This window comes from Gopherus flavomarginatus, chromosome 2 (genome assembly GCF_025201925.1).
Source record: "Gopherus flavomarginatus isolate rGopFla2 chromosome 2, rGopFla2.mat.asm, whole genome shotgun sequence".
Classification (NCBI taxonomy): domain Eukaryota; kingdom Metazoa; phylum Chordata; order Testudines; family Testudinidae; genus Gopherus; species Gopherus flavomarginatus.
The window spans coordinates 41,711,704-41,733,306 of record NC_066618.1 but is presented as its reverse complement, the minus strand read 5'-3'; the positions used below and the strand labels follow the sequence as shown (position 1 = coordinate 41,733,306).

General features: G+C 41.1%; 1 protein-coding gene across 1 annotated transcript in view; it reads left to right on the top strand.

Annotated features, from left to right (window-relative positions):
• The window catches only part of LOC127044525 (macrophage mannose receptor 1-like), a 55,521-nt gene that overhangs the window by 25,408 nt on the left and 8,510 nt on the right, over positions 1-21,603 (top strand). Inside the window, exons 16-26 of the mRNA XM_050939493.1 lie at positions 611-646; positions 747-916; positions 2,055-2,122; positions 5,842-5,942; positions 7,861-8,003; positions 9,608-9,722; positions 10,785-10,933; positions 13,049-13,151; positions 14,442-14,674; positions 18,340-18,505; positions 19,953-20,105. Coding sequence (XP_050795450.1) covers positions 611-646; positions 747-916; positions 2,055-2,122; positions 5,842-5,942; positions 7,861-8,003; positions 9,608-9,722; positions 10,785-10,933; positions 13,049-13,151; positions 14,442-14,674; positions 18,340-18,505; positions 19,953-20,105 — 1,437 coding nt within the window. The remainder of the gene's footprint in view (positions 1-610; positions 647-746; positions 917-2,054; positions 2,123-5,841; positions 5,943-7,860; positions 8,004-9,607; positions 9,723-10,784; positions 10,934-13,048; positions 13,152-14,441; positions 14,675-18,339; positions 18,506-19,952; positions 20,106-21,603) is intronic.

The window sequence follows — 21,603 nt, the reverse complement described above, 5'->3', positions numbered from 1 at the left end:
GACCATTACTTCACTCGCTCTTCTTGGCCTGATGAAGAGACTACAAGACAGCAGAGTCATCCAGCTGATAGAGCCAATTTAGTGAAAAACTCTTGGCTCTGTTAAGGGGCTGGGTGGATTCTGAATGCTAACATCTATTAGCTGTTGCAGCTTCCAGATTGATGGAAAGTGTTTCAGTGAAAAGATATTGAAACCTAGTGTGTGCTTAAGGACATCAAAACACTATTTATTTCACTCTAAATGGAAGACACCATTTCAGTCTAAATAGGAGTAATTGATTTCACCACCTGAAACATATTTTAGGACACACATTTTAAAGTAGCTTATGGTCTATACTCCATATTATCGATAGCTGAAATCCAATACTTTGAGGACATGAATATGTTCTTTAAGCTTAACCATTGATTGGGCCTAAAATGATATTTTGTTGACTATTAAACATTGTCATATATTCTTATTAATTGTAGGTCAATACATGGAAAATGTATTAAATAATGCTGGGGTTTATTTTCTTATTCCACATTAAAATTATAATTACAGTATTAATAAATCTCATTGACAGAACATGCATGAGATATATAACACATTCAGATTTTATTTTATTTTACAGGAGCAACATTAAAACCTGAACCAAGTACCACATTTGGTAGGTTTTGTATTTCCTGTTGCCAGAAAAATGTTACCATATAATGATTCTAACCTGTTGTAGAGATACTGTATATGTGCCTTCATTATGTATCTTGCAGAATATACATATAAAGTCAGTGAAGATGGATGGATTATATATGAGGACAAGGCGTACTACTTCAGCCATGAAACTTTGCCTATGGAAAAAGCCCGAGAGTATTGCAAGAGGAATTCTGCAGATCTTGTTGTCATTGAGGGTGAAAGTAAAAGAAAATTTCTGTGGAAATATGTAAGAAACATATTTACTACTTCAGAAATGAATAATTCAGTGCAGCACACTGAAACACTTCTCACAATCTGCTTCTGAAACATTGACAAGTGTCTACTGTCATACCATATATCTGCACCACCTTGTCAGGCCCTGAAGGTAATATCTAGCAAGGGTCAGGGCTTGTTTGCACTTGGAAATGTACTGAAATAAGTACTCCGGAACATTTGTCTTGGTATAGTTCCAAGTGTGGATAAGTCCTCAGCTTTTTTACAAGAAGTGAAATACAATGCAAACTAACTGTTGCTAGCTTCTAGAGCTGTTCCTTTGTTAAACTCAATAGAATTTTGACTAAATCAGGCATGCAAAAATCTGACATTGAGTTACTGAGCTATCAGCACAGCACACGTAAAAATTTCAAAGTGGTACAACCATGGGATACAAGGGAGCTGCTGAAACCTCATTCCATATAAAATCATGGAGTCATGGTCTTGTTCTGAAAGAAGTTTTTTCTCTGCTATTTTGCAACATAAATTGTGGTGAGGTAGAGGAGGAGGTGGTGAGCCATGAATTTACCATTTTAAAGGATTTTAACTGAGAATTAGAGTTGGCTGGGAAATTAATTTTTGCAGCAAACCAAAGTATTTTTTTATGTTTGCCAACAATGTTCTTTGATATTTTTGTTGAAAATCTAAAAGATAAAAAGGGTTGGGTTATTTCAGTTGAAACCTGGACATTTTTTGATGATGATTTTTTCCCCGCAAAACTTTCCATGTTGTAGAAAAAAACATTCTAAGACAATAATAGTAAAAATATTGTGATGGAAAATTTTCAACCAGCACTTATGAGAACTCTCCTAAACTCTCCCAAAATGTACTTTTGCTTCATTTTAAAATTTGCCAGCCAGGCAAGTTTTCCTATATCCTTGCAGCTTTTCCTCTGCTTCATTTTCATCCTGGTCTACTTTTTCTTTTTTACTTTAATATTGGCAATCAGGTGAAGGACTTGTAGTCTTCAGATATAATCCATAATATGGCAAAGTGCCTCCACCATCAGCAAGTTAACAAATTATTGCTGACTATGCATGCTGTACAATAGGCACTAAACCAGAATCACAGCTATTTCGTTACATTTAATTAAAATTTTATTTTTGTTTTAGAGCTTCTATAATGACTTTGGGGAATCCCTTTATATTGGTTTAAGTGTGAGCCTTGATAAAAAGTTTAGGTAAGTAAACAATGAACGTCAGGCTTGTAGAACGTAGTACAAGTATTGTACTTAGCAAAGCTGTTCCTAAAGGGGCTATTACAGTTTCATTTTCAAAGGGCGGTGGGGGTAAAACTTGTTTGGGACTGAATCTTAACACAATATTTCCAGAATATAATTTTTTGTATTTTATAGACGTTTTAGAGAGAAGTTGTTAGTGGATAGACAAAAATATTTAAAAGTTCAGCAATTTTGTTTGATCCACAAAATTGTTTCTGCAAAGATACCCATCTTAGCTAATCCCCACTCTTGGATCTGTACCCCTGTGCAGGACTCAGTTCCAAGTTTTAATCAGTTGATTCTCAGCAGTGAGCCTTTTGCATCACTCCTTCTTACTTCTCAAAGAGTCGAATCTTTTCTGGCCATGACTGATTATGGGTCTCTCCTGTGATCCCAACTGGCACTCTTAACCTCACATCCACGGCGCTTCATCATGTGGTTTCCCTGATTCTACATGTTATTTAGGCTTTGGTGTTTGTCTCCTTACTTCATTGAAATTTTTTTTCTAGTTTCAGATTTTCACCTGTACACTGACTAGTTCTCAGGTCTTGTGCTTCTGGCATAGTCAACAGCGCTGGGGCTTCACCTCCCTTTATTCAAAACCTGTGCAGCATAGATGGCAAGTATAATAGGGCAGGGGAAGCTAAGCCTCCCCTACAGCACAGCCGTCAACTTGCTGTCTTTGAAAGCTGTGGTGGCCCTGCCTGTATTCTGTCCCAAGGCCTCCTCCCACTTTTATCCTGTGGCCCTGCCTGTGTTCCACGTCTTCCTCCCCCTGCTGTACCTCTCCCCCTAGGCACCCATCACTCGTCGAGTCCCTCCTGTCCTCCATCCCCCTACCCTGAGGTGCCAGCCACTCACTGAATCCCTCCCCTCCTCCACGGAGTGGAACAATGAAGCGAGCGGTGGGCAGTGGGGGTCTTGTGGAAGGGGCATAGAGAGACTCAGTGAGCAGTGGGCGGGGGGTCTTTGAGGGAAGGGGTGGAGGCAGGGAGGGACTCAGTGACTGGCGGGCAGGGGCACCTTTCTGGGAGAAGAGATGGAGGAGGAGAGGGACTCAGCATGTGGGGTGGGTCTGGGGCATGTGGAATGACTCAGCAAGCTGCAGGTGAGGGGGCCGAGTATGAGCAGAGCCAGGGGTGGAGTATGGGTGAGGTCTCGGGGGAGGAGATCAAGCTGGGGTGGAGCAGGAGGTGAGGCCATGATCCAGGTGTCAGGGGAGTTTCCAGCACTTGGGCCAGCCTCCCCAAATGCCAGAGCCATGCGACGCCCATGCTGTGCAGAATGTCTTTTCCCCATGTTGACATTGTTTCTCTATATATTAGCATGCCAGCTTCAGCTCCAGAGTTCACTGTGAGCCATCAGAGACAAAACTTAATACCTGTGAGTTCACATTCCTCACCTAGTAGGTTATTTTCTGGTGGCAGCGATTTCAACATCTAGAGTGAATAAGCTATAGGCTTTGTTGACTTGTTCATTTTCTCATAAAATTCTTCAGTGATTGTATGGACAGCCTCTGAATTTCTCCCAAAAGTGTCGGTGAATTATATTTTCCCATGTCAATGGGGATCCAAGAGGTAATTCTCTACTTCCAAGGTCTGTCTTTTCCTACATCTTTCTTTTTCCATCTATGGCCATGGACCGAGAGACAAAGTGTTATGGTGCCATCTACCGGGACATTTGCTTATGAGTCACAGCCACTCAGCCTCATATTCAGCCACTCGCTCCACTACTCAGGGTGCCTTATTTGTGCAGATGGCTTTATTTTTATGACTTTCATTAGCTTTAATGGAAGTCCATCTAATGGACTGTAGCTCCAGTGGCAGTCCTGCCTTCTGGAGCTACTGCTTTGTACACTAACTGTCTGGGCAAATTACTTACTGGAAATTCTGTTTGCCGCAGTCTATTCTTCTCCCATTCTGTGTTTCACTCTCCTCCTTGCTTGGTGATATGCTGCTACTTGTCAGTTATATTAGTTCTTTCAGTTTCTTGCATACTGTTTCTTCCTCTATGGTTCTGGAAGTATCGCTGACAAGAAAGAGTATGTTTACAGTTATGCACTGTGTGTTGCATTCCCTATTAGAATTTTACTTGTAGAGACATCCAGAGAGTTGTATTGGCTCCAAAACTGGGAATGTTCTGAGCTGGGTATCTTTGAAGAAAAGATACAGATTACTCACTTGTAGATGTTGCTCTCTGCTGATAGGCAGCCTTGGCAGATTACTTGCCCATCTCCTCCCCAGAGAGCTGAGACTTTTTTCATTATTAATTGGCTTTTATTTTGGGAGTATTTCACCAACCACTAAGATAAGAAGTGATGGTGGCATTGCTGAGAGCACCATGCATACAGTGAGGGTGTCTGAGATGCCCCCTACTGGAGATTGTCATTCTAGACCTGGTTGGGGCCAATGTATTAGACCTTTGAGTTGAGGAATTTTCCACTAAATTCACATGTAGGGGCCCTGACCCAAAAACTTACAGAGATGTATATGTCTAGAGAACAACAATTACAGGCAAGTAATTATCTCAGCTAGCTGTTTTAGTGATGTGCTGTGATCCATGAACTCTGAGAAAATATGCAGGTGGGGAAATAGAATGTATCAATATGAAATGTATTAGTATATCTATCTAAATAAGTTACATATGATATCTGTTTAACACTGAGCTGCTATACTTTAAATGAATGTCGTTGTTGTGAACACAGATCTAATGTAAATTAAAAAAACCAAGAGAATATTCTCTACTTGAGCTCCAGGACTTTGGTCATATGATTTCCATTAATACGAATGAAAGTCACACAGAAAGCTGCTGTTAGATGTTAGATGTTCTCTGTGTGCTGTCCCAGCTCTGCGCAGATAGTTGGCACAGCAAACCTCGATTGAGCTGCCCAATAACCACAGACTCAGTTTGTAGTGAGTTGTGAAGGCACTTGGTCATCTTTATTATCAATGAAACATAGCCCTAATGCCCTTGTTCAATAGTTACAGGTAAACTAACACATGTGCCCGTAGCAATGGGCTAGCTCAGTTAATGGTGGGATTTTCCATTATCCCCTAGGCCAGCCAAAGACACTCCCTCTGAGACTTCATTTTATACCCCAATACAAATAAGTTATGTATTGCCCCTCTGACATAGTTACTGCTCCCTGACGTGGGTTGTTACCACCTATTACCTCATACATGTTGGTTGAATCAAAACATCTCTATCCATCACACTGTCATCCTGACCTTATCTTTAGGAGGGGTCAGTATGTTCTCATTATCTTTGGAGGGGAGTATTTGTACCATACTTGATACGGGGTGTTCTGGTACTACCCTTCTGGAAAGTGTTTGTGTGAGCATTCTGTGCCTAGCACTTCTTAGGAACGTGTGTGTTTCTGCAATATCTGCCCTGTTTTTGCTAGATTCTGTGAGCAGATCTGTCTCTTGCTCACAGCCTGGCTTTGCTTTATATCAGCAAAGCTTTGACCACTACTTTAGTCCAGGCTTCTGGCTTCCTATCAGGCATCTGATACAAGGGCTTATGTCTCAGACTCTCTTCCTACTACAAAAGGCATGTTCACCAAGCTGACTTTTTGTTGTTTAGCTAGAATTTTTGTAACGTAAAATCAAATGATTAATGCGGCCTTAAAAAATAAAAATGGGTCTATCCAGTAACTACTACTATATTGTTTCTTTTAGCTGGATCGATGGAACCCCACTAAACTATGTAGCCTGGTCTCCAAATGAACCTAACTTTGCAAATAATGATGAAAACTGTGTGGTCATGTATACACATACAGGTGAGTATAGTAATATTTCAGTGTCATAACAGCTCTGCACTGTGTGACATAGGAGTGTGTGTGTTACACATATTTCATGTAAAGTAATTTATTGCATTAAGTGGGTTGATACTGAGTGAGATTTTCAACAGTATCTAAATGACTGTGGAGCACAAATCACACTGAGACAGTTGAGGTACTTTTTTAAAGAAGTCACCCTTTGTGTGCATGGCACTGGACTGGGACTCAAGAGATGTGGTTCGATTCCTGGCTTTACCAGAAACTTTCTGTGTGACCATGGGCAAATCAGTTAAACTCTCTGCCTCAGTTTCTGTCAGAAAACAGAGACAATAACATTTTATCTCTTCTACACTTTGTTTTATCTATTTAGAGCACTAGCTTTTCAGGACAGGAACAGTCTCTGACCAGGTGTTTGTGTAGTCCCTAACAAAATAGGGCCACTACCTTGGTTGGGACCTGTACATGCTATGATAACATAAATAATAACGATTTATAAATATTTTATAATACAGAAGATGAGGGAGGAGAATTGATATCTAATATATCCAAGTCACTTAGTCTCTCTGCACCTCAGTCCCTCATATGTAAAATAGAGATGAGAATAATACTACTACTTCCCTGTCTTGCTAGGATAAATACATTAAAAGTTGTGAGGTGCTCAGATATTATGGCAGAGGGATCATATAAGAATCTTAGATAGTGATAGAGATAAATTACTAAAACAAATTGCAAGAGTAGTTAACCTACTGTAGTTCTATAGTAGAAAATGATTTATGTGCCACTGCAGCTCTATCTTTATATGCATATAAATGATGGTTGAATGTATTAAATCACCTCAAGAGGCATCTTTAACTCACATATCAAACTGAAGGTGTGAAAAACAGCCACTCCCCGTTATCAGTTCACTTTCATACACATGCTCCAGATATTTTGTACAACAGAGACCTGCTTGGGAGAAACATAAACAAAAATGTACTTAATAGAAAAATCACAGATTCAAAGATGAACGAGTAAGAGGAAGCAAATGCATACAAATTACACAGAAAATACACATAAAGATGCAACCGTAGGCATTACGCTTTCTAATTACATACATTTCCTTTTCTAGTACAAGTTACCTTTTGTCTTTGAAGAGTTTCCCAGCAGTCCCTCTATCATAAAGTGGACTCAGCATTTCACATACAGCTTCTCACTTAAAGGCCTGCTCCTCGGTTCTGGATACCTTTCACTTCAAATCCCTTCCCTTCTTACAGAGTTAGCAGGTGTTTTTTTTTTGTTTTTTTTTTGTTTTTGTTTTTTTGTTTTGGTTTCTTTTTTTTTTTTTTTAATTTTCTCTCAGATTATGGTGATTCACAGTAGGGGAAATTCCCTCCTTTCTTAGTTTTCCAAGACTGGCGATTTCTTTTCCGTTTCAAGCTGTTTCAGTGTTGTCCCATTAACTTTAATGGCTCACCATTTGCCTTTTCCTGGGTTGTACAATGTAAGGTACTTGGAATATTCTCATCTGCCCTTCACTGTCTGATTGTTTCACCGGTGAGGTGGTGGTGAAGATGCACCAAAGTTACAATTACAATTTTCTCTCTCTCTCCCCCCCCATATGCATACATGCATAACCATAACTTGTATACATATCTCACAGTGACAATCAACTTCAGAATATTACAAGCTTTCATTAAAGACCTTCCTTGATATATTTTTATAACACAATAACGTTGTATACAACAAGCTGATTCAACTGTTTATTCTTTGGCATTCATATCCCCTGTTCTTCCCCTAAATGTCTGAACCCTAAATATTGCAGGAGGAAAATCCCAACTAACTGTACTTTCTATACTGTAATCACCAGAAGAAGGGGTAGATTTTCATTCCAGTCTTCATCTTGTCCAGTAATTTACTTTCCATATTTAATATGCTCCAGGTATGTGGAATGATCTGAACTGTGGTGCTCCAAACAGCTTCATCTGTGAAAGGCTCAATAATATTACTCATTCAACAGTTGCTTCCACATCACCTGCACCTCTAGGGGGATGCCCTCAAAATTGGTTTTTGTTTAATAACAAGGTATAGTAGCAAACATCTTCCATACATTTTATTTGCAAAAGGAACTGAACAAAAATTTATATTTTTGTCTCTTATTATTGTAGTATGGGTTTAGATGATCTGAACTTGTGTTCTGATTAGCTGATCAGGCCATTATGGTGACATTATATCCATATTTAAATAATCTAAGAAATGAGTTTGAGAGTTACGATAGGTTTTAAATGGCTTAGGCCCCATTTCTGCAATTACTTTGCAAATGCTCAATTGTAAAAAGATTGTATTGCTAACCAAATGTGTGCTGTTTTGTCTGTAATTTATACTTGCTTTTATGCATGTTCAGTGAGCAAAAGTGTCAGCTGTCAGCATGAACCGAGAATGTACAGCTGCCTCTCAGCTAGAGTGAATTAGAAGAAAAAAATCCATAAGTCTGTACAAAACTCCCTCTCTTTCTTTCCCAAAAGGATGTATTCAGAATTGCAGAATATAAATGCATGCCTTCTGGAATGGGTGTACATTGATTTGGAATTGCCCACTGATGCACAAAAAGCAGATATTGATGCAAGTACTTTTTCTCTCTCCACTGTGAAACAAATGTAGTGCAAGTATATATTCACCCCTCACCCCCTTGCCTTGTTCTCTAAGATGCTGGTACCAGATCATCAAGAGACAGTGAAACTGTACAGAGTTCACTGTGGTGAAGGATCACCTACAAGGTGTTAGCAGCAGCAGCATGTGAAAACATTGCCTTCTAGTGGTGGAGCTGCAGCTGTATCATCCTAGCAAACTCAAAGTCACATTTATACCAACTAAAAATTCTTTGAATACAAAGGTGTCAGCACTGTAGGAAGAACTTACTATTACTATCCTGTATGTTATGGCCTGAAATGCTCAAATGAAGAGAGATTGCACAGAAGGCTACAGGTTACTGTTCCATGAGACATTCAAAATGTATTATCCACATTCCCTGTCAGAAAAATGCACCAGTGGTACAAATAGTTGCACTTTACCAGTGGTTGAAAAAGGTTGATAGAAGAAATACAAAAAGTGGGGAAAAAAATTAACTTTTACTTAAAATGTTCAGGTTAGATTTTTCCATACTGGGACTGCAAGAATGGGAAATTATTTTCTTTCATTGTGCTTTTACCCTTCTCCTCCCCTTCCTCTCCTCTTCCCCTGCTTTGTACTGGAAACTTCCTATTGGATGAGGAGGGTTATTTATAGCCAGGATCAAATTATTTTGTTTGTTCACTGCTAATATGTATATTTACCTCACCATTTTTAACAAGCCAGAGAGTATTTCTTTATCTTTAGTCCTTTGATAAAATAAAAGCTTTTCCTCCTCTTTTATTATATGCTTACTTTTTATCTTACAGCCATATTCTGTTCTCCTAACCACTAATCAGTTAAGTTTCTCATTGGATGCTAAAGGAAAGGAGCTTTTATGTTAGTTCTCCAGTGTGCATATTTTCTTTTTGTAGATTCATAGATTTTTAAGACCAGAAGAGACCATTAGATCATCTAGTCTGACCTCCTGTACAATGCCAGAAATTGATCTTGTTCATTTCAAATGTTTTTGATGCAAAATGGCATCAAATTACAGCCTTCAGCATACTTTTCTTTTTCAGTGTTTCAAAATATTCGGTTCCAGTGAAAATGAGAGCTTGGCGTGGCATGCTGCACGAACAGCTTGTATAAATTTGGAAGGAAACCTGGCTTCCATACCAAGTGAAGAAGTGCAAGGTGAAATATATAGTCCAGGGTGGGCAAGCTTTTTGGCCCAAGGGCCACATCTGGGTATGGAAATTGTATGACGGGCCATGAATGCTCGTGAAATCGGGGGTTGGGGAGGGAATGAGGGCTCTGGCTGGAGGTGCGGGCTCTGGCGTGGGGCTGGGGATGAGGGGTTGGGGGTGTAGGAGGGTGCTCCAGGCTGGGACTGAGGCTCCAAGTGGTGCTTATCTCAAGCAGTTCCCAGAAGCAGCAGCATGTCCCCACTCCAGCTCCTATGCAGGCTTGCAGCCAGGCAGCTCCCATTGGCCGTGGTTCCCAGCCAATGGGAGCTGCGGGGCCTGCGCTTGGAGCAGAGGAGGAACATGCTGCTGCTTCCAGGAGCCATGCAGAGCAGGGCAAGCCCCCAAACCTGCTCTCCGTCAGGAGCTCAAGGGCTGGATTAAAATATCTGGCAGGCCGGATGTGGCCCTTGAGCCATAGTTTTCCCACCCCTTGGATAGGCATTTTGGTATTAGATGAGATATCAGCTAATCTCCTAACATACAAGTTAAAGATTTAAAGCTTCAGTTTTTATAATAGAGCCTGCTACTTTTGCTTAAAACTAATAATTAATGGACACAAGTTAGCTGAGAAAAATGTAATTTTGATAACATTTGTGTGCATGTATCAGCGGCTTTCCTAAGTCGCCTTTTTCGAAGTCTGAGCATTGGAGGAATTAGTAGCAGATAGACTGGTGTTGCAAGTGTTGTAATACTAACATTTGAAACTTGGAGTTTGTCCTGTGATAGGTTGTGTTTTTAAAATCCAAAACCACAGGAAATCAGACTGTGCATATGCATAAGTATCATTCAAATTGATTAAATGTTGCAGAATCAGGCTTAGGGAAAACGATAGCTAGACACACCCAACTTCTGATTTAACTGCCAGGGAAACCATCTCAGCTGTGAAGTTGCTGGTCTAAAGTGATAAATCCATTAAAACAATCTTGTTTATATTTTATAACTATGATTCTAGCTCTGGATATTCTGGTGTCTCCATGCGTCACTTGTAAAAATGTTTGTTTTCCTTCAGCCTTCCTCATCACGCACTTGAAGGATGCCTCAACTGATACCTGGATTGGACTGAATGATGTAAATTCGGAGTACACATTCCTATGGACAGATGGAAGCGGTGTCTCCTATACAAGCTGGGCCAAAGGTTTCCCAAATTATCGCAGTGAGGTAAATGTGGATTGCAAACGATCATTAAACCATTTTGATAAGGTCAATCAGTCAAACCATATATAACTTGCACAATTTATTTCTTATGTAGGTTTATTTCCATTAACTTCTTGCAGTTGAGAGTAGAATGGTCATGCTGCAGAGTTCCAGCTCTCCTACTAGCAGAAAGGGATAGCTATGTCAGCTTATAGTAGAACCACCTGTTTGGAGCTTCATTTTCAAATATTCCTTTGCAAAAGCCCAGAACTATATTTGGTTGGTGCTTTATTAGAAATAAAGTATTTGTATCATAACCTAGTCCCAGATTTGGACCTTAGCATCCAAAATATGGGGGTTAGCATGAAAATCTCCAAGCTTAGTTACAAGCTTGGACCTGGTAAAGCTGCCACCACCCAAAAAATTAGAGTGTTTTGGGGCACTCTGGTCCCCCCAAACCTTCCCTTGGGACCCCAAGACCCAAATCCCTTGAGTCTCACAACAAAGGGAAATAAACCTTTTCCCTTCCCCCCTCCAGGTGTTCCTGGAGAGATGCACAGAAGCAAGCTCCGTGAATCTAACCAGAGGGCTTCCACCCTCCCCATTTCCAGCCTTGGAAAACAGAAGTACCGAGAGCTAATCTCTCTTCCCCCCTCAGCCAGAGGGAATGCAAAGTCAGGCTAGTAAATCTAACACACGCAGATTTCCCCCTGACTTCTTCCTCCCACCAATTCCCTGGTGAGCACAGACTCAATTCCCTGGAGTTCCCAACTAAAGAAAAACTCCAACAGGTCTTAAAAAGAAAGCTTTATGTAAAAAGAAAGAAAAATACATAAAAAATGGTCTCTCTGTATTAAGGTGACAAATACAGGGTCAATTGCTTAAAAGGAATATGAATAAACAGCCTTATTCAAAACGAATGCATTTCAAAACACTCCAGCAACTACACCATGTAAATACAAAAGAAAAAAAACAATAACCCCTATTGTTTTTATGATCTCTGTACTCACAACTTGGAAACAGAAGATTAGAAAAGCAGGAAATAGAGAAATCCTTCCCATAGCCGAGAGGGAGATAGGCACAAGACAAAGAACTCAGACACAAACTTCCCTCCACCCAGACCTGAAAAAGTCTGGTTTCCTGATTGGTCCTCTGGTCAGGTGCTTCAGGTTACTTTTTTTCGGGCGAAAGAGACATTAACCCCAGATAGTAAATGTCACTCTGGGGTTTTATTTAAACTTCAGTTTTAGCTTTTCTCTGTGATACAATATGAATCCAAACAAATGGATGGAATAAGGTCCATATTCTGCAAACCTTACTCAAGTGAATAGACCCATTGACTTCACTGGCACTAGTCAGGAAACTCACATGGGTAAAGGTTACAAGATGGTCTGACAATAACTCTGTAATTTTGGAGCCTTATTAGAAATTATTAAGGGATTATTAGAATGAATAATAAAATTAAGAGGATGGTGTATATTTATAAATATCAGATGCAGATATGCACTCATGCATAAGTTATCATGAAATACAATTGTGTGAATAAAATCCTCAAACGATAAGGAATCTGTGCCTCTTGTTTTCCTTTTTTTTTCCCCATGCACTAACCACTAAACATTTCTTCAGAATAAGCTTCTGCTGTGGGCTTTGAAATTTTCCCCAGCATTATGTCAACTTATTTTAATAGCAAAACATAATTGTGTGTGGTTCAATAATAAATGAAATGACTAATGTGGAATAATGGCTGTAGTTCCATTTGTTCTGCTCTTACTTTATTGTCTTGACTAAGTATGTCTCCTTTTAACAATAAAAGCATATAGCTGATAAGTGATCTGAGGTGAATGGGGTGAGCAGCCACAACAGCACCCTGAACAATAGAGAAGTTGATTTTAAAGGGCTTCCCCATGGGAGAAGATGCGATTTGGAAATGCCATCACAACACCACTATCAGTTCTATTGAAATATGAAGCAATTCAATAGATGATTAGATAATGTGGATCAGAGTGAATATAAATAGTGACAGATACATAGCTGATTGAACCACCCAAGATATCTGGGTCTGCAGATCCAGAAGGAAGAGGATTGTTTCTTGCTTGCTGTTTATTTATTCTTACTCATTTATGTATCATTTTCCCCCAGGTTGATTGTGTTATGATGATAAAGGACCCCATTGAGGAAGCAGGGAAATGGAAAGATGAAGACTGCCAAATGAACAAAAGCTACATATGCCAGAGGAATGCTGGTGAGTTCTTTCTCACCAAGCTTCCAAGTTAATTGCATTAAAAACTTGACTGTGATTTTTAGATTGTCTTTATGGTTCAAATGCTGACTTTCCACATACAGCACATCACCTATGGCGTCCACATGAAATGAGTTTCACGGCCTTATGTGTTAACATTTTAACAAAACAGACCCATACACTGATCTCTAATACATGTAGCAGCCTGGCCTATAGAAAAGCTAGTGTATGCCATGCAGCATCCTGCTCTTACATAGATACAAGAATGGGAGCGCACCAAGGGCCAGAGCTGTTTCTCCTGTAGCCTGGTCTGACCTGGGATGCCTCCTCACAATGACGAGCAGCCCAAAGGGAAGCTTTATAAGAGCCCCCCTGCTGCAACCCACCAGAACCATGAGGATAGCATGACTTGCTTTGAATAGGATGATTAGGTTGGGTGATGTGGAGCAAGGTGGTTTTGAAAGGGTTGGATTAGGAGGAGGAGGAATTTTTTTAAGTGTTTAGTGCTCAAAGACGGTAGAGATAGATGCTTGGAGTCTGTTGACTGATGTTCTGTGTGAGAGAGGGTGGTGGTTTGTGGATTAATTTTGAGGGAAGGGTGAGGAAGGTGGAGGGAAGGCAGAGGGATAGTGTTCAGGCCCCAGATTTTGAAACCTAGCCTGGATTGTATCCCCCTTCTTTATTCTCTCTCTGCCCATTTACTGTTGGTGAGGTGTATTGGCTCTGCAGGCTCTGCTCCTTCTCCCATGCCTTGGTCACAGTCCAGCTAACGCTGACATGAGCTCCACAAGGATGGTTAGTGGGTGGGAAGATTGTGCTTCCACTTAGTACATATAGCTGTATTAAAACTAATCACAATCCAGTGCATAGGGAGCCAAATGAGTATAAAACCATGGGAGAAACTGGCTCAGTAGTGGCCAGCCAGATCAACAAGGACCATGGCTTTTTATAAAAGAACTCCGAGTTATGTTTTTTGTCACTGAAGTCATGGGTGGGATGTGCATCCAGTCTTAATTTCTAGTGTTGGGGGTAGCTGTGTTAGTCTATATCCACAAAAACAGCAAGGAATCTGATGGCACCTTAAAGACTAACAGATTTATTTGGGCACGAGCTTTTGTGGGTAAAGCGTGGTGTTTTATCCACGAAAGCTCATGCCTAAATAAATCTATGTCTTAATTTCTGTTAGTGCTACCACTCTTAAGTGTTTGAATACTGCAGACATTTGTTGTTCAGTGGAACAATAAGTCCATGTACTACAAAATTACCTTTCCATGTGTTTGTTTTTCACTACAGAACCTAAATTATATAATTTCCAAACAACAGTTCCAGTCTCTGGCTTTACCCTTTATGGTAACAGTAGCTATTCACTCATCAGTTCCAGAATGAACTGGGAAGAAGCACAAAAGAACTGCAAGGCTGAATACTCAGAACTTGCCAGTATTTTAGATCCCTACAGCCAGTCATTCCTGTGGCTACAAGTGTTAAAAATCGGGCAGCCTGTATGGATAGGTCTTAACAGCAATGTGGTAAGGACATCAAATCAATGTGAATATGATGCTGATGATCAATGTCAAATCAGACCTCCCCCATTCCTTACTCAAGTGTTGTCTGCAGTTATTACCAAGGGCTTTGTTGATGTGCTTGCTTTTGTCTCATAGTTGAGCAGTGATTGTGAAATAACTCCTACTGTTCCTGTTAGCATGCTTCAAAAGCAGCTTAAGCTATAGCTAGGGAATGGTGGGAGCCATGGAAATGGGCATGAGGGAGACACAGAAAAGGGTGTGTGAAGAGGAGACAAGCTGCGGATGGAGTTATATGCCTGTGGAAACACAGTACTGTGAGGAGACCAATAGGAGAGTGGAAGCCATCAAAATGATGGGGAAGGGAGAGAAGCCGTGGAAAAACATGTGGAGAGGTGCAGATGGGGAATCCTGAGAGTGGGAGAAGGGACAAACCAACAGCAGGTGAAAGGGGGTTGTTTTCCTTTTCAAAACAATGATTTAGCAAAATGGTTGAAGATCACCAAAGCCTCAAGGCCTGATTCACTGAAGCTGCTGCTTGACTGATAGTGAGGAAGGGCAGGAAGTGTTACTGTTGCTTGCCCTCCTTCAGAATTTCCATTGAATTGGAGCAATTTTGAACTCCAGGGCGAACGAAAAGGGAATGCATTAAATCAGCTTACCCCTAGCTGCCCGGGCATCACATCATTCCCAGTCCATGCCACCCACTTTGCATTTCACATGACCCCCAGACTATTGGCAGAATGTGGGCCACTTCAGGCTGCCTTCTTGGCAGACTTCTTTCCACCAGATACCTGCAGATGTATAAAACTTGGGCTTGGGAACACTTTGGGCTGAATTTACGGCAGAGTTTCATCACCACCATTGTTTGTTCCAGTGGCTAGGGCTGCAGTGCTACCACATCTGTTTACCTGCATTCTTAATTAGTTCTCACATCCATTTTGTTGGGAAGCTTTACTCCCTCTGTACTTTGAAGCAGGGGTTTAAATCTGACAGGGGCTGGGGTGAAGGATCTGCTACTTGCCCTCCCATGACAATTTGTGCAAATTTGGCTGAGTTATTAGCCTCTGAAAATTTCAGTTCACCCATGCTCAGCAGGGACTTGTTAGAGTTTGGCCGCTAAGTTATCCAAAGATTCCATCTGCTGTGGGCATGCTCCATTCCCTCACTGTGCCTGCCTGTGACCAGACTGAGCTTGTTCTATCCCTTATCCTCAGAGCAGTTGTGTGTGCTCCATCCCTAGGCTGCAGGGCCAGAGCAAAGACTCTCCCTGCAATGCTCTCCCTGCCAGTCAGGGGCCACCGAGATACCGGGCACAGGAACCAAGAGCAGAGCGATGACCTTTCTTGTGCTCTCCTTGCTTGGCAGTGAGCAGGAGGAGTAGGAGGAAGCATGGCTGGAATGCACAGGGCTGAGCAGCTGGGGACAGTGCACAGTCAACTTGTGGAACTCCTTGCCTGAGGAGGTTGTGAAGGCTAGGGCTATAACAGCATTTAAAAGAGAATTGGATAAATTCATGGAGGTTAAGTCCATTAATGGCTATTAGCCAGGGTAGGTAAGGAATGGCGTCCCTAGCCTCTGTTTGTCAGAAGGTGAGGATGGATGGCAGGAGAGAGATCATCTGATCATTATCTGTTAAATTCACTCCCTCTGGGACACCTGGTATTGGCCACTGTCGGTAGACAGGATACTGGGCTAGATGGACCGTTGGTCTGACCCAGTATGGTCATTCTTATGTTCTTATGAAGATACTGGGGTGAAGGGGTCAGACTGGGACAAAGAGTTGGAAAGGGTGGGCAATGGAGCTGGGGAAACATGAGGGACTGGAACTGGGTCAAGAAGCTGTGGCAGGGGTAGCAAGGCAGGGGGATAGGGATGGGACAAGGAGTCAAGAGAGGCTGAGGGGGTGGGAGATTGAGATAAGGGTGCTATGGTTGAAGAAACTAGGATGAGGAGTTCAGGAAGGTGGAGAACTGGAACAAGAGGCCAGGAGAGGGAGGCTGACAGGCTGGGTCAAGGGCAGACTGGAGAGACCAGGGCAGAAGGGATCAGGCTTGGGGAGGAGAGAGGCAGAAAGTCAATGACCACTACCCAAGAATCTTGAGCCTCAACATTTCACTGATGTCAGCAAATTGTGGAAAAATTGGCTGACATGTGCGCCTCTTCTCCCTGCAATGACTGGCCTACATAGAGGATAACAAACTACTACTGCTGTCAGTCACTCTGTTAGCTCAAGTAGTGGAGGTCTGTGCTATGGAGCCAAGGGTTCTAGCCCTACTTATAAGACCAATGGGAATCAATATGGCTCCACGTGGTGGAATTTGTGTTTTCTCAGTTTGCATTAAACAAACAAAAAGCTAGGAAAATACATTTAAAAAACAATGAATGTTAAGAACATTGCATGTGCAACCTTAATTTGGACTCCTTCCACCTATGTGTTATGCTATAGTCTTTAATCATATGACCACATGCTATTTTTTTCCACAGTATCCCTGCTTCATTCAGTGCACAGCCTGGAAAGTGCTCATTGAATGACTTGGGGCTGTGCAGTGAATGAGGCTGTTGTCTGCAGGACCACTGAGACATATGTTGCACACGTTAGAAGGTGTATGGTTGCAAGGATGGTCTCATGGTTTAGGTAATAGAATACTCCTTTGGAAAAATGGATTCTGTCTCTGCCCCAGAGTTCCTGTGTAATGCTGGGTGTGTCACTAAATTAACATTTTCACAGGTGATCAGTAAGGCCATATCTACACGGAGCTACTCGGAAGTTAAGGCAAATCAACTAAAGGTGTGAAATCAATGTGCACAAGTTAAAGTGCATTAAACCCACGGGTAGATGCTCTCACTTACCAGTACAGTGACCTTAGCTTGCTGTAACTTAATCCCCCTTTGAGCATCCGCATGGGAGTTTAATATACTTTAACTTATGCATTTTCACATCACACCTTTGGCTGATTTGCCTTAACTTTCCTTACTATCCCAATGTAGACATAGCCTTATTGTGTGTGCCTGTTTTCTGGGTGCCCAACTTGAGATATTTGGGGTCTATTTTGCAGAAGCTCTGAGTACTCACAACGGCAATTGAAGTAAATGAGATCCGTGATTTGAACATATAAAGTGCTTTATAATGCTAAATTACCTGAAAAATCAGGTCATATGCCTCTGTCACGGGCCACTCAAAATTAGTGAACACTTTTGACATTAATGTCTCTGTGCACCAGTTCCTGATCTGTCAAATGGGAATAATAATATCACTTCCCCTCATTAGTGTTTATGAAGCACTTAGATACTATAGTGATGAACACCATAAAAAAGCCCATTAGGAAATGATTAATTCTGTTTTCAAAGCAGGATTTGAGTAGTCTTCCATAAATAAGGCCTGGGGACATATATTGAACAATGAGGATAAAATCTAATATTGAATAATTGCCCATTCATTGAGCATCATCCATTCTGTGCTCTGAAAGAAGCCGGCATCCTTTGGAAAAAATAGTGTGTGATCATGTAATGAAAGATGACATCATAATGCATACCCACAGGGGGTCTGAATTAAGGTTTTATAGACAGACTTATTTCTGACATTTGAGTGTGTGAGTTTGTGACCATAATGTTCTTTTTTTAAGACAGTTTTTGGAAGCAATATTATCTTAATTGTCTTTTGTTTTTAGACTAGTGGCTTTTACAAGTGGACTGATAACTGGAGAATCAAGTACTCTAAGTGGGCCAGTGAGGAGCCAAAACAGAACTTGGCCTGTGTTTATTTAGATGTCGATGGGACCTGGAAGACAGGGTCTTGTGACGAAAATTACTGCTCTGTCTGTAAAAGGTCTGATGGTAAGCAACGGAATTTAGCAATTTTAATTAGTGAGCTTCAAGTTTAAATGCATTCAAGTCTTGATTATCACTACAGTAGAACCTCAGAGTTACAAACACCAGAGTTATGAACTGGCCAGTCAACCGCACACCTTGGAACTGGAAGTATGTAATCAGGTAGCAGCAGAGACCAAAACAAACAAACAACAACAAAAATCAAATACATCACAGTACTGCATTAAATGTAAATGACTAAAAAAAGTTTTTTTTTAAAAATTACAGTTTAAAAAAAAGATTTGACAAGCTAAGGAAACTGTTTCTGTGCTTGTTTCATTTAAATTAAGATGGTTAAAGGCAACATTTTTTTTCTGTATAGTAAAGTTTCAAAGCTGTATTAAGTTCAGTTGTAAACTTTTGAAAGAACAACCATAACATTTTGTTCAGAGTTACGAACATTTCAGAGTTACGAACATCCTCCATTCCTGAGGCATTCATAACTCTGAGGTTCTACTGTGTGTATATAAATAATGAATGTGACTGTTGACGTATACTCTGCTCTAATATTGGTTTCTTTAAAGGAAATAGTCATTGATACAGTTTCTTGGTGCCTGACAGATGCTAACTAGTGAATTCTAAACATTTTTCAAAGTTTATTCCACAAACTAATTGGTGCATTATGCCACGTTGTTTTCAGTCTGTAAGCTGTGGACCCGCTGTTGAATCCCTTGCGTATCCAAATACTCTGACTTGTATGAGAGTTTTGGATGCTCAAGAATTTCAGAATTAGGCCTTTTCTACTCATCTACAAATCTGTCAGTCCAACAGGAAGTATCAATGGAGATTCATTGGAAAGTCTAATATCAGCTGCCCCCGCTTCTCGGTTCCCCCCAGAAGCAGGGTCTAGCCGCCTGCAGCTCCCAGCTGGGAGAGGGTTCCGTTCTCATCTTGGCTCCCAGCCAGGATCAGGGTCCAGCCCCCCAGCTCTCCAGAGGAGTTGGGGGGCAGCTGGGTTCTATCTGCCTGGCTTTCTTGTCAATTTCATGGATCCAACAGCTGATGTAAGGGATGCAGGGTCTACACAGATGCTGTGTCACCCTAACTACACCGACATAAGCCCTACACCTCTTGTGGAGTTGGAGTTATTATGCTGGTATAGTAGAACACTAACAACAGCGGAACAAGGCTGTAGTGTAGACACTGACGTAGTTAGACCAACATGAACTGCCTTGTGTCGATCTAACTGTGTTGTGTAGACCAGGCCTCAACTAAAGTCAGTGCAGTTACCCCAAATGTAAAACCTCCACAGCAGAGTAGAGAATCTGGCCCAGATCATGAACTGTGACTATCTGAGGTTCTTTTTCATGGTATCACGGTCAAATTAATAGTGGCTACTTATGGTAGAGTATATATGTGTTTTCAGTAACATATCAAGCCCTTATTGATTTTATACAGCATGGCTTCTTCTCAGTTTTAGCCCCTACTGAACTTCCACAACTCCCTGGAAAATGTCCTACATCTGACATACGCAGATCTTGGATTCCCTTCCATGGTCACTGTTACTACATTGAGTCTTCAGAGATGGAAAGCTGGCCCCAGTCTTCCATGGAATGTGTTCGTTTAGGTGAGTGTCATCTTTAATCAGGACCTAACAGTTTCCTGCAGGCTCGCCACTTATTTTGGGCACGAGCCCTACTATCTGTCCACCAGCAGTTTGATTTTATCTTCAAAGTGAAAAACTGGGGCACTGTAGGGAAGTGAACGGGTAGGAAAGAGGTTGGTGGGGAAAGTGGAATTAAAGGAAGCGCTTTCTTCCCTTTCAAAATGAAAAACTGGGAAACTTTACAGTAAAGATGAGGGTAAAAGAAAACAATATTTATCTCTCAAGCCTCCCTCCATCCTCTTACTGTCTGCCTTTTAGCTTTCCTTGGTTGATGAGCAGTCACCTAGTTAATTGGTTAATCATTCAGTCCTTAACCAATTATGTCCTTAATTTGCTTCATGTGGGGTTGCTTACCAAATACCCAGAGTGGTGAGTCAGCCTAAGGTTCATCTCACTCCATCACAAGGTCACTGGTCTGAACCTGGCAAAGGTTGAGAGTGAATGAAATTAGTTGCTATGTGATTACTGTTTGATTTGTTTGGGGTTTGAGGAGGGACACATCTGGGCTGACACTGTCCTGGGCCCTAGAAATAAAACCCACTACCCTGTACCTATATAAGGAGGAACCAGGATCAACAAGGATTAAGAGGTTTGTTTACTTATAAAGTGGCATTTGGAATCCTGCCAATTAACCTAGCAGTAGGAATTTAATCAGCTGACTTTCCAAAGGAAGGAAGCTGGGAGTTCAAGATGCAGGTCTGCAAGGACTCTTGTCCAGGTACCTGGGAAAAAGCAGATGTATTTTGGACCTTCTTGGTTTCCTTTTACTTGTTTCAATTTAATGACTGTAAAAGGAGTTCCTGTTCTGTGCCAAAATGAGAGAGGTTCTTGATATTTTGTTCTTTTAAAGTCCTAATGAACTGAGCACTTCAAGGAGAGGAGATTTGGTTGTTAGTCACAACTCAGAATTTTATGTGGCCTATGTGAAATGAAATGAGTTGGTGGTCTCAGTTTAATACTTCTTAGATGCTGGTACCCTAGTGTGGGAAATCCACCATAAAAGGAAAAGAACCTAATGCTGGTCTCTTACAATAATTGGGCCTAATTGTGAGCTCAGCTGTAAGAAGTGAGTAAAGGTTTATAAAATGTCACAACAACCTATGACAATCAATGTTAATAGTAAAAGGTACAAAAGGGAGATGGACTAAATTAGTCCAAACAAAAAGGCTTACTGATACAATTCTAGGACTGTGCTGAGATGGTGCCTGGTAAATAAGAGATATTTGGGACTGAAAAACAATTAACCAAAATTGGCATGTTGGTTATTAGACCTAATTGGTGGATAAAATAATAAGAGGATGGGCTATTCCACCCAGTGTTCCCTTTTGTGGTCCTTACAAAGAAACTTTTTGTGGGGAAAAGCTGGCTACCAAGATGCTGGCTCACTGAAAGATGAGAGAAGGGGAAAGAGCAAACTTTACCATCATGACTGCCACCCCCACCATCTCCTGGGATCCTT